The sequence below is a fragment of the Nasonia vitripennis genome, chromosome 4 (assembly GCF_009193385.2).
Source record: "Nasonia vitripennis strain AsymCx chromosome 4, Nvit_psr_1.1, whole genome shotgun sequence".
NCBI classification, from domain to species: Eukaryota; Metazoa; Arthropoda; class Insecta; order Hymenoptera; family Pteromalidae; genus Nasonia; species Nasonia vitripennis.
The window spans coordinates 25,531,495-25,545,758 of NC_045760.1; the positions used below are offsets into that span (position 1 = coordinate 25,531,495).

Below are 14,264 nucleotides of genomic sequence, written 5' to 3' on the forward strand. Positions count from 1 at the left end.
ATACCCTTGAACAATGCCTAGTTTTCAGCGAATAAGAGGGGCCGAGAGAACAGTATTACTTTTTCAGTGTTGGAACGTGATTTTGCATTGTTTTAAACATGTACTATTAGAAAATACGTGTATTTTTCCCGTAAAATTCCCCATATGTATACCTAGACACTAGAGCAGAAGGAAAGTTTTACTGTCTAGGCCAGAATTTCTATTTAGGGGAGAGTTCTCAGGCTAGTAATCCGCAGTTATTTAAAGCCGGGTCAAAGTTTTAGTCCCCAATTTAAATTATAAGACACCCCGCGCCGGCAGTCCGAGAAAGATAATAAAATTTCACGACCCTCTTTCGTACGCAGCCGGATGTATCTTCGGTTTCCCGTTAAGCCGCACTTTATACCTGCTCCGCCTTAGCCTCACCTCCATGGGGGTCATTGGTGTTTTCCCGGTAGAAGCGCATACCTGCCCTCTACCCTGAGAGGGGATGATACGAATTTCTCATCTCCTCTACCTACGCATTTTCCGTTTTCCATGCCGGCACACACTCGACACGAAAGATTTGTTCTCAGTTCAAAAATCAGCACCCTCCGGAAAGGTTCACTGCTCCGAGAGACATAGTCCGACTGAAGGCAGATTTGTAAGTTATCGTAGTGACTCTGTTTGGCGCAGTGGAACGCAAGTTTGTTTCAAAATTATACTTGGATCGGAGAAAAGTGAATCATGTATTCCAACCCGAAGTACAAATACAACATGCTCAACTTGGCGGTTGAGACGAACGACTGGGCTGGAGTGGAGGCTTTGCTTTCGAAGTATCCGTCGCATGTAAACCTGGCACTGGAGGACGGAAGGACGCCGCTGCATACCGCAATCGCCAAAAACAACATCGAGATGATGAAAATCCTGCTACATCACAAGGCGAGCGTCAATCGGGACCCAAGGTAATTATTCAAGGCGGACAAATCTTTCGAATCAAAAAGTTAGCATTCGCAAACTAAAATTAAAATAATTTTTTTCGCTTTTCAGTCGGAGAACAGAAACGCCCTCACCGCTGTGGTTAGCGATGCTCCAGTGGCATGACCACCAAGCGGCCGAATTGCTGATTCGCTGGGGCGCCGACGTGAACGAGCGGTGTGATACCAGCCTGATAAACGGTGAGGCGCAGCAGTACTACGACTACGACGCGCAGACGACGTTCTTGCACGTGGCGGTGCACCGGCTCGACGCGTCCCTGGCCCGGCTGCTCATGGACCACGGCGCCGATCTCTCGGCGAGGAACGCCAAGGACCGGACGGCCCTGTTCGTCGCCCTCGTCGGCGGCTGTCCGGCCGACCTGGTGCTCGAGATGCTGAACCGCGGCACCCGACACGAGCTCGCGCATGCCGACAACATGCAGCGCACCTATCTGCACTCGGTCATTGGCGCGGGCCATGAGGAGCTGACGGAGCTGCTACTGGCACAGCCCGAGGTCGACACGACCCTGCTGCACTACACCGGGAAGACGATGCTGCACTTCGCCGCGGATGCCCGCTCGGAGAGCGTGAGTACCGCCAGGTGGCTACTGGAGAGGCGTGTCCCGCTCGACGCCAGGGACAGGATCTTCCAGAACTCGCCGCTGCACAGCACGCTGCGGACCGGCAAGTCGGCAATGGTAAGTTTCTTGTCGATCCCAACTCTTCCTTTCGATCGTCAACTTTTTATTGTCAATTGTGCGTGCTAAATTTTCACTTTCTATCCTTGTCAGGCGAAGCTGCTAATTGAGCGGGGAGCCGACGTGAACGCGAGAAACGGCGACGGCCTCCGCCCGCTGCACCTGGCAGTGACGGGGCGCTGCAGCCTGGACGCGTTGGAGCTGCTCCTCGCCAAGGGCGCCGAGCTGCAGCAGCCGACGCCGTCGGGCCAGACGGCTCTGCACCTCGCGTGCAACGAGGGCCGAGAGGAGGGAATCAAAACTCTGCTCCTGCGCGGCGCAGACCCGCTCGCGAAGGACGACGTCGGCCGTACGCCCTTCCAAATGATAAAGCGGCAGGCGACCGGGGCCACCTGGCAGATGATCAGGCGTCTGGCCGCGCTAAGGATGGTCGAAGGCAGGCAGATCGACGAGCAGGACGAGCGGCTGATCGACAGGACGTCCTACATGCAGGAGCACTACATAGCCTGCAAGCGGGAGCTGCAGAGGATGAGGAAGTTCAAGGTCTACAACGACGTGACGCTGTTCTTCATCTTCGCGGCGAGCGATGAGAGACTGGGCATGCTCATGAGGAACGAGGAGTTTCTGGCCTCCTTCCAGGCGCGCTACGTCGACCAACAGTACAATAGCTACAACGACTACATCTCAGCGAAGTTCGAGAGGGCTGAGAAGAAGCTGCGCTGGATTTGCGCGGTCGAAAGTCACCTATGCGAGATTTTCTCGGCCCATCTGACTTACGCCGCCATAGAGAATCTGGCAAAGTTCGTTTCTGTGAAGGATTTGCCTGGTTGTAAATTGTAGATACGTACTAATTTTATACGTTTTATGTATACCTAAATTGCGCGGCTACACGAAAAAAAAAGTGGACCTGGGGGACACCGGCGCTTGTGTGCAGAATCAGAAAAGCTGAATAATGCCGATACAGCGCATACGCGTGCCATTAGGGCTAGTCTAGGCGCAGAGCACTTACCGTCGGACTTGAATGGCTAGTAGATCACCAACGTTCTTTCTATGTATTTTTGCCTCCCGAACACGAATTTCGAGGGTTAAATGCCCAAAAGTGATCAGGTAATTTTTATTAACAAATTAATTGTTAATATTTAATAAAATTATATTATTTCGAACCAGGAAACATTTTTTTAGATTCTTTATATGATTCTAAATCGAAAATGTTCTTATAAGATTTTCTGAAAAAGGCTTTGTTTTTGAGTAAAAATTGATCAAGTTTGATCAAATTGAAAAAAAATCGCGATTTTGACCGGATTTTAGTACTCTGTTACTAGAATACAAAGCCTCTTTTAGAAAATCTTATAAGAACATTTTCGATTCAGAATTATGTAAAGAATCTAAAAACTGGTTTTGGATTGACGTTTTTGGGAAATAACATAATTTTGTTGAATATTTACAATTAATTTGTTAATAAAAAACGAAAAGTTTTCAGCGCCTAGACTAGGCACATAATCGCGCAGAATGAGAACGGTCTGAGCGAAGCCGATGCAGCACAGACCCGGTGCTGTTTTGGCACCAATTCTTGCGCTACCTTGTTCGCAGCGCGCTCTCTCTCTGAAGCATGTGCGCGCATAGTGTCACAGAGGCATTTTTCCACTCGGTTCGGCATGTAGCATCAGAGTTCTAGTTGTGGCTTATTATATATTTGTTTTTCCGGCATTACAGCTGAGCCCGAGATCTTGAATTTAAAAAAAAATTGATGAAAATGATTGTCCCTATCGAAAGATACGTGGATTTTGAAATAGGGTAAAAATCGGCAAAAATGCCGCTGAAACGAGATTTTTCGGTTTTTCTTCGGATTTTCGCATATTAGACGATTTTCACCCTATTTTTAATTGCTTGTAGTCGTCGTACCCTTTTTCAAGTGGATAGGGACGGTCATTTTCGGCAATTTTTTTCTTAATTCAAGATCTTGGGCTAAGCAGTGCAGTAATGTCGGAAAAATAATGCTTGCTTGGCCAGGTAATAAATTACCCAGGGCGCAATAAAGGCTATTTTCTGGTAACTATGTGGAATTGAGGCTTATTGTTATATTTGTTATAATATTTTTAAAGATGTATCACTGATACACCTTTGAACAAAATTACAACAAATATATAATAAGCTGCAACTAGAACTCTGATGCTACACGCCGAACCGAATGGAACAATGCCTCAGTGACACTATATCCGCGCATGCTTCGGTGAGAGCGCGCTGCGAACGAAGTAGCGCAAGAACTGGTGCCAAAACAGCACCGCATCTGTGCTGAATCGGCTTCGCTCAGACCGTTTTCATTCGGCATGATTGTGTGCCCTAATGGCACGCGTAGGCGCTGTATCGGCATTATTCAGCTTTCCTGATTCTGCACACGAGTGCCGGTGCCCCCCCCCCCAGGCTCAAATTTTTTCCGTGTACAGTGGTTTGAAAAATGTTTGTTTAACTTAATTTTCGAATTTCTATGTAACTTTTCATCTTTGTAAATATTTTTAATACAAACAATAAATATGCATAAAAAATTAAAAAAGATTGATTTGAAACCCTGCTTAATATTTCCCTAGTTGCATATTATCCTATTAATTTGAATGAAAAACGATACTTTTCATGCATTTAAAATAAATAGAAAATCGAGTTTTTCTTAGCAGCGGGAAGAATAATATCTTCCAGTCATCTCTGATGCATCAAACTTTAGAAACACATTGCAAGGGCTTGTCTATCAAATTTCAAGTATAAACCATGCACCAAAATTGAGATTTGCTATTTTTAGTCATAAGATTTTCAGAAAAACTGAATTTTTTCAAAAAGGATGCATCGTACAAACTTGAAACTTGACATCAAGTCATTTGATTTGCCAAAGCGAAACTCGTTTTTAACAATATTCTCGTGTTTGAAGTTTCGGTGCGTGGGTTAACTAGATTAAAGAATTCCAATTCAAAAAGAGTACGGTCTTTCAATTTTTTATAACCAAATACAACAAATCTCAATAGTGGTGCATGGTTTACACTTGTAATATGGACGAACTGGATCTTCTGGTCCAATTTAAGTGTTCAAACTTTATAAATATGCTTAAGTACATGCAAATGACTTGCATGTCAAGTTTAAAGTTTATACGATATATCACTTTGATATAAATTGAGTTTTTAAAAATGTCTTCGACTAAAAATTGCGTGAGTCAAATCTTGTGCATTATCCAGACTCGATGTTTAATCGAAGTCTTTTAACAGTTGTGATTTTAAATAAAATAACAGGCTATTCAGCTGAGTTATCAAACAGAAAGTCATTCTTTCTGCATGTTTTGCAACCCATACTGCACATAACCTGCAAAATTCAAAAATTTTTATCCGCGCCTTGGCTCGGCCGAATTTACTGCGCATGCTTGGCCATCACTCGGCCGAGCGCTCACACCGACACGACTGCTCCGGGCGTGTAGTAGTGAGCCATGCTGCTAGTAAATTTTTCGGAGGTTGGTACGTTTGTTTTGCCCATCGACGCCATGTTGAAATGGTTCTAGGCACAGCCCTGCTTGCTGCCTTGCATCGCGCTTGGCGTTTTGCGTGTAAGGCACGATCGCTAACACTCGCGCTGCGCGCTCGCCATGATATTGGCGAATTTGTGTGGTTGGATAGGTCCTTCGATTAACTTTCAGACACTGATTTTAATTAAATTTTGAGTTTTTCACAACTATGACTCTCGGTAGAAAAAGGAAAAATTTTACAAATTCAACCTTCAAGGATCACAAAATGAAAGAGCCGAGAGGCGACTGCTCCAAGCGATTTTTTGGACTGGAATGAGCTCCAGTTTCCCCGAGATGATGCCACTGGAGAGAAAAGTGATTTCAATATTCCATACCCTTCCACCTTGTCCTTTTCCACAATTCTGGCCCCTCTTATGTAAATATAACACTAAATGCGGCGCTATCTGAGTTACCTGACTCTCCCGATCCCATCCTATTGTGTTGGCGCAGGTAAATGGATCCGGCTCCGTTCGGGCAGAGGAACGATGCGAAGATTCTCAAGTACGGACGAATATATGACTACACAGAGAAAAAAAACGTTGAATTTACTGTAGCGACTTAAGTAAAACTACAGAGGACGCCCCTTCAGTCAATGCTACTGCAGACTTCAGTAAAATCTACTGAACTGTCAGTTTCGGGTGACATGAGCATCGCTTAAGTTAAAATTACTTGTCGCGCTTCAGTAGAGATTATCGTTTAGAATAAAGAAGCAGCAGTGTTTGGGAATTACCACAATCCTAGACAATTTTATATTTCAATGAATATCCAAAGTTTCAAAGTTCATATGATATGCATGCAGTGAGCTTCATTTCACTTGACCGTACCAAGTCATCAATTTTTATTCAATCATGTCATACTGTTGTAATATATTTGTATAGCAATTAAAATTCCCGCCTATGTTTATGTATACACGTATTGTGCTGCGGTATATAGCTGGCTTGGCTTCTCTCCTTTTGCTTACAATCAAACTAGTCTAGCTCCGATTCTCCTAGCACACGCATCGGACATAAATATATTCTCTTTAACAGTATACAAGTGTGTCTCAATTATTATAACCTAATCCACTCGCACCTACTCCTGCATCAGGTTATGGGCCCAGGAAACGAGGTACGACCGAAAATTACCGACTGAGAAAAAGAATTGATCACACTCCGAGAAAGAAAAACTGCCGCACAGAGAACCGCAAGAAAGATGGCAAGCCGCACACATCCAAATTCGTATATTCCAGTAGAGCGTCTCACTGGCCGAGCAAATTACCATTCGTGGTCGATCGCAATGCAGGCGTACTTACAGTTAGAAGAATTGTGGGATACAATAGAAGCCCTACCGGATAAAGAGATAAATTCGAACGCTACAAAGAATGCAAAAGCCCGCGCAAAAATTATTCTGGCCATTGACCCCATCATCTACGTCCACGTGACTCAAGCAACCACCGCACAAACGGCTTGGAAAAATTTACAAGCAGCATTCGACGATAACGGACTTGAAAGAAAAGTTGGATTGCTCCGAGAAGTCGCAACAACGCAGTTGGCAAATTGTTCGTCAATGGAAAGTTATGTAAATAAAATAATAACCGCCGCGCATCAGCTAAGTGCAATAGGAATGAAGCTACCGGACGAATGGGTCGCTATGCTTCTATTAGCAGGACTATCAGACTCGTTTAAACCAATGATAATGGCACTAGGGAGCTCCGGAATAAAGCTAAGCTCTGATTTAGTGAAAACAAAATTGATTCAAGAACATGGACAGAGCGAAACGATAGACGACGCCGCAACCTCAAGTTTTCTCGCACAGTCGAACCGCTACCGCAATCCAACACCAATAAACCCACCACGCTCAAACGGGGACTCGCGACAAAAACCGCGTTGTTATAATTGCAACAAGTTTGGTCATTTTTCTCGCGACTGTACCGCCCCGCGACGACGAGCGCCGAGCGCAAATATAGTCAACACAGAAGAGACTGATGACTATCCAGAAAACGAAAATTGCGACGACAACGACGAAGTGGTGTGCGCATTTTTAAGCTTCGCGTCTATCGATAAAAGGGACTACAAAAATAAATGGATTTTAGATTCCGGTGCGTCCAAACACATATGCAACGATGTGAACATAATTGAGTATCTTCACAAAAGCTCCACAGCAAACATAACTGCTGCTAACAATACTAGAGCAGTTGTGAAAGGAGAGGGAGACGTAATGCTCGATAGCGCCGAGAAAGACTATAATAGCAAAATAAAGCTACAGCGAGTGCTATACGTACCGGAGATAAGTGCAAATTTAATGTCAGTAAGTAATATAACGCGAAATGGATATATAGTCACGTTTAAGAATACGTTCTGCTTAGTAACAGACAATAAAGGTCAAACCGTACTTAAAGCCGAATTAGATAAGAATAATATTTATATTGTAAAGCTAACCGAAGGCAGAAGCAGCGTCGCACTATACACAACCACGCACACAGAAACAGCTTCGAGCACAACGAGTATCGACATTTGGCACAGGAGATTAGGACACATGAACGCGCCATATCTTCGAGAATTGCGAGACCATGCTGCCACAGGAATCAACTTTACGGGTGATATCAAACTATCGTCTTGCGATACATGCATCATGGGTAAACTCTCGAAGAAGCCCTTCAAGATCAACGAAAAAAAGGCTGATAAAAAATTACAGCTTGTACATAGCGATTTATGTTATGTCCCTGAACCTTCGATTGGTAACGCAAAATATTTTCTATCGTTTATAGACGACTATTCCAGAAAAATGTTTATTTATTTCTTAAAAACTAAAGATGAAGTACCAAATATTTTTGCTCATTTTATAGCCTACGTCGAAAACCAATGCGAGAAGAAAATAAAAGTACTCCGAACCGACAATGAAACAGAGTACGTCAACGATCGACTCAAAGCTATACTAGACTCCAAAGGAATTTGCCATCAAACGACAATTCCGCACAACCCACAGCAAAATGGGCGCGCAGAGCGCGTTAATCGCATCCTACTGGACAAGGCCCGATGTATGCTCCTGGAGTCGGAGATGCCAAGAAAGTTTTGGGCTGAAGCGGTTGCCACAGCCGCATATATCTGTAATCGCTCACCCAAACGATCGTTAAACGGATTAACGCCGGAGCATCTCTGGACAGGCAGCAGACCGACCTCTCCAATCTAAGAGTCTTCGGATCAAAGGCTTTTATGTATATACCTCAGCCACAACGAGACAAGCTCGAACCAAGAGCCACGCAATGCATAATGATTGGTTATTGCTCCAAGCAGAAAGGGTACAGACTTTGGGACCCTAAATCTCAGAAAGTTATATCTGCTCGAGACGTAATTTTTCAAGAAGAACCTGTAAATAGTAAAAAGTCAGATATTGTATACTTACCTGTTGGTGCGTCTGAAGAAGACAATACAAAGGAAGATACTCCCCTCCCTACAGATCCGGATAATCAGGACCTTTCAATCGAGATAACCGCCTCTGAAGGTCAAACTCAAAAGTCATCCTGTAGTCAACCATCGAATGAACCACAGTCTGATGGAAACGAATCCAGCTCAGATACCGACACAGAAACCGGTCACAAGCAGCGTAGATCTCAACGACCAAGGAAGAAACCGAAGCGACTAGACGATTACGTGCTTTTTTCTGCCACCAGCGATCCCAATGAACCACAAAACTTCAATCAGGCCGTAAATGGAGGAGAAAAACATCAATGGTGGACAGCCATGGAGGCTGAATACAACTCCATAATCCAAGCCGGTACATGGGACCTTTGCAATTTACCAGCCAACGCAAATCTTGTAGGATCTAAATGGGTCTACAAGAAAAAGATCAACCCCAACGGGTCAACGCGCTATAAGGCAAGGTTGGTAGCGAAAGGATATTCCCAGTTAAAAGGATACGATTTCGAAGATACGTATTCGCCCGTCGTGAGATTTACATCGCTGCGTCTACTTTTATCCTTCGCTGCACGAGTGGATTTACTCATCACTCATCTCGATGTCGACACCGCTTTTTTGCATGGAGAGCTTAAGGAGGTAATTTACCTACAACAACCAGAGGGTTTTATCCCACAAGACCAGGAAAGTAAGGTATGTAGATTGAAAAAGGCGCTATATGGCTTAAAACAGGGAAGCCGCGCTTGGAACCAAAAGCTTAATGGAATTCTCAGGTCCTTGAACTTAAAACAATCAGAATTCGACTCCTGCATATATTTTTATTATAATAAAATGAAAATGATAATTGTGGCGGTCTTTGTTGACGACATACTAATTTTTTCAAACAGCATTGATTATATGCAGTCGCTTAAGGAGTCACTGGAAAAGGCCTTCTCCATCAAGGATCTCGGACCGGTCAAAAGATGCCTGGGTATAGACATTGCTCGCGATCGAGAAAGAGGAACTATATCATTAAGTCAACCGAACTACATCGAAGACATTTTGAAACGCTTCAACATGGAAGATTGCAAGGATATTTCTACTCCCATGGAAATAGCAGCAGATCTGAATCCGGCTCCACCAAACAGTGAAACAGATATTGAGAAATTGAAGCGAATACCGTATCAAAGCGCAGTTGGAGCGCTTATTTACCTAACACAAGCTACTCGACCCGATTTAGCATATGCTGTAAGCACAGTTAGTCGCTTCAATAACTGTTTTAATTTTAAACACTGGGAAGCAGTAAAAAGAATCTTAAGATATCTTCAAAAAACCAAAACAATGTGTCTTCGATATACAAGAGATTATGATAACCATATCACTGGTTACTGCGATGCGAGTTACGCACCAGACCCACATGACGCCAGATCCATATCCGGATACGTTTTCACAATGCAGGGAGGAGCTGTGAGTTGGCTGAGCAAGCGACAACAGACGGTGGCCATATCATCCACCGAAGCGGAGTATATGTCTCTCACAGTCGCGGGGCAGGAGGCAATCTGGCTAAGAAACCTTGGAATGGAACTTGAGATTATTCGCAATAGACCGCTCATTGTTTATTGTGATAACAAAGGATCAATCGACTTATGTAAAAACGCAAAATTCAGTTCACGAACCAAGCACGTGAACGTTCGACATCATTTCCTAAAGGACAATATTGAAAAAGGAGTCTTGGAGGTGAAGTTTACAAGCTCAGAGGACATGGTGGCTGATCCTCTCACCAAAGCAGTCTCAAGTACAAAGCTTGTCAAGTTTAATCAAGATGTAGGGCTGAAACTTTTGTAATTCTTTCTTTTTTATGTTAATTATTCGAACTGTTGTTTGTTAAAAGTCTTTCTGATTTTTCTTTGTAAACAGCGGAGAATTTCAATTGAGGGAGGATGTTGTAATATATTTGTATAGCAATTAAAATTCCCGCCTATGTTTATGTATACACGTATTGTGCTTCGGTATATAGCTGGCTTGGCTTCTCTCCTTTTGCTTACAATCAAACTAGTCTAACTCCGATTCTCCTAGCACACGCATCGGACATAAATATATTCTCTTTAACAGTATACAAGTGTGTCTCAATTATTATAACCTAATCCACTCGCACCTACTCCTGCATCACATACTATCGGATTGAAGAAATTAATAGACATATTAACATAATAATAGTGCAAAATGCCTTGCTCAACAAAACTAAAGTAAAAATGAACCCATTCGAACATTAATTGAAGCTTCGAGTACATTAGATACGAATTTCACATTTTGCTTGTTATCGGTGATTTTAGACCAAAATCTCAAACCAGTCAATTAAAGTAATAACACAATTTAGATTGCTTGAACTTATTAATCAGCTCTTAACATTTCCAAAAAGAGTACATATTAATAGTTATTGATTTACAGTTCAAAAGTTATTAGAAAATTCTTATCTTTGAATCTTGAGTAAATTCAACGTTTTTTTTTCTCAGTGTGCTATAATTCGTGAACCAAAGCGCAGTTACGCGGATCGGACTCTGCTCGGGCAGAGCTTCCGCTTGCTGACCGTCGGCCTCTACTCTGGTCTGGGGCCTTTTATACCCGAAAGTATTCTCATCTATATCCTCTTTGCGTGTATTTACTAGTAGGCGCAAGAGGATGCACACACCCCCGATATTGGGAGTGCGGAGGCAAACGCCTCTTACACGCGCTCTTCTCTTTCGCTGACTGTCGCCTTCCCCTGATACTGTGTGTATGTGAATGTATGCGCAATAGCGTCTGGATACGTCAGACATGGTCCCTTATAATATCTGCTCGTTCGATGCTTCGTTCGATTCTCGCGTGGTTTTATTTTCAGAATATTTAGTTTTGTACTGATCCGATCTATATAATAACAAGTTTTCTTTTCACGAAGTTGTAGATTTGCATAATTATTGATATTTCCCAATGTGTATAATGATTATAGTAACTCGGCCTTTTTCATTTTATTTGTGTGTTGCTTTCTGTAGTCGCTCGTATCATCGGCTCTCTTCTCTCGCATTTTCCTAATTATTACAAACGACCTCTCTCTCTCTCTCTCTCTCTCTCTCTCTCTCTCTCTCTCTCTCTTCATCTCTTCCGTATTCATCATTATTCCTGAGTGCAGAAACTGAGCATTTCACATACATCATACCAAATTTTAAAACAATTTCCAATAAACAATGTAAGACAAAAAAACAATAGATATATAAATTACATACATCTTTGTTCTTTTCGTTTGTTCGCATGCAATAATTAAGTTGTTCCCTATTATGCTGTAACGTTGCGGCCTGGCAAAATGTGTCACACCGAGCTTAGGGACCGACGCGCAAAGCTACTACGTTAACAAAAGGATCGTTGGGTAACGTCCAGAAACTCGCATCGGCTGCTCAGCATCTCCGTCTTGACGGACCGCGGAGAGTGGCGGAGTCCTTCTGTGCTCGGCTTATTTATGAATGGAAGCAAGGGGTTTCACATGCACAATAATGACACTCTAATAATTTATACTAAGAGAACCTTCGGGCTTCATCTGCCCTCAGAACATTTATTCACTCAAAATAACAATATGCACTACGTGCGATCGTGTGTGCGTGTGTTGTGCATCGAGACGATCATCGAGATCGGCCGGCGCACTATGCGCGACAATCGGGCTTTGCCACAGCGCTTCATGTTATATTATCGCATTGTCATTCGAAAACCAAGTCTGTAGCAAAATCTAGAGCGTCTCAGGCGTTCGGGTTTCCTCCACGGTCTCTATTTTGAAACTTGAAAACGTACGTTCGGCGGAAGCTACACTCTAAACACTAGAAGGTGTAAAATATCAAAGTTTACACGTTTATAAATAATTCGAATTACAGTTTAGAAAAGTGTAAGTCCCGTAGTGGAAATTTTAAAATGTCCTAAAACGTAAGTAAATATAAGAAAACGTAATAAAATGTAAGATGCCATAATAAAATATAAAAAAATATAAAAAAGTTTACAATTTTGTTGGATCTCGGACCTTTTGTACATTTTAGTACATTTTCTTACATTTCCTTACTTTTTATGGCGATTCATTACGAATTCTTACTTTTATTTTCATTTTGTGACGATTTATTACATTTTTTATTTACGATTTCTTGCATTTCTGTACGTTTTCTTACATTTTCTTACATTTTGTTACATTTTCTTATATTTTCTTGCGTTTTCTCGCATTCTTTTACGTTTTCTCACATTTTCTTACTTTTTGTCAAATTATCAATTCTTTTACGAATATATTTATTTATTTATTTTCTACAAAATCATTTATTTATTTCCAAATCTTTACATTACAAAATCTAATAAATAATTTAATTTGTATATTGACCTAGGGTACCTTTAACTAATCGAATAACATAAAACTCACTTTTATATGGTATTATACTTGGACGCAATATTTCAGAACATCTTATAATATTTACATTATCGTCGTCTCCTATTTGTTTTTGACAACAAAGCATATGGTCAACTGTGACATCACTATTACTAAAAATGAAATTATCTTCTACTGTTAATTTATGATAATGTACAACTATGTCATAACAATTGTTATGTCTTACTTTATATATATTTTTGATAATACCATAAACACCATTGTTAGTCAATATTACAGAATTGTTTCTTTTCATACATCGAGATTTTGAAAATGAATAAAAACGATAACCTTTGTAAATAATTTTAAAGTATTTTGTGTACTCAGTTATTTCAGAAATATTAAGAATATTTTTGATACATTGAATTTGCGAATTGTCAAGTATTGCAGTTTTTCCGGAGCCTTGTAAACAACACTCATCTATTTTTTCTGATTCCTTAAATTGATACTTATGATATAGACTTTTACTAAATTCTTGTACTTCGTTTGAAATAAAATCTTTCTGTTCTAACGCAGGCAGTTCTTGATAAGTTAACAATCTATTTACAATTTGTCGTGCTATTCTATAATTACATTTTTTCATTTTTAGGATTAATCTATTTTGATTTTCAAACGGAAATGTGTTATCTGCCCACAAAGGACCCCAGTTTTTCACAGTGTTTGTTAAATGCAATAATAAATGTACATATAGTGCATATAATTTTTTCCGTAAAGTTTTTCTATACCAAATACAAATTTTATCAGTAAGACTCTCACCTCTTCTAACATTTCACTTGTAATGGAGTCTTCCAATAATATATTCATTGATTTAACAAAAAGACGCCAATTAGCATAATACTTTTTACCTGAGACTCCTCGTAAACAAACTAAAGAATAAATAATCAGCCAACTTAACCATTCTGACGCAGTCCATTGATTTCTTTTCATAATACGTCTAGGAATTTTTGCAATACAAGAAGGTGGTTTCATTGATAAAAGCCTCTTATTGATGATATAACTTGTCGATGGTGAACCTATATAATATTTTTTTTGTGGATTTGTAAATAGTATATTGAGGTATAATTCTGTTACACCAAGTAGGCAAGAGTGCATAAAATCAACGATCATACCTTCAGTAATACTGAAGTGTTTCAAATTTATTAAAGCAGATACTCCCCAAACTCCTGTAACATCGCCTGATTTATTTAAATGTGCTTTTATTATTTGACTTTTAATCGATTCATCAGAGCGCAGAGCAGGTACTTCATTTTGCAATGGATATTTTTTAACGTTGTCTATTCGTTCTGTCGGGTG

General features: G+C 41.2%; 1 protein-coding gene across 1 annotated transcript; it reads left to right on the forward strand.

Annotated features, from left to right (window-relative positions):
* Nucleotides 1-549: 549 nt before the first annotated feature.
* LOC103315632 (putative ankyrin repeat protein RF_0381) lies at nt 550-2,810 on the forward strand. Its single transcript, XM_031930562.1, has 3 exons — nt 550-923; nt 1,009-1,633; nt 1,727-2,810. The coding sequence occupies exons 1-3, from the start codon at nt 706-708 to the stop codon at nt 2,471-2,473; spliced, it is 1,590 nt and encodes a 529-aa protein (XP_031786422.1). The 5' UTR covers nt 550-705; the 3' UTR covers nt 2,474-2,810.
* The last annotated feature ends 11,454 nt before the right edge of the window (nt 2,811-14,264 follow it).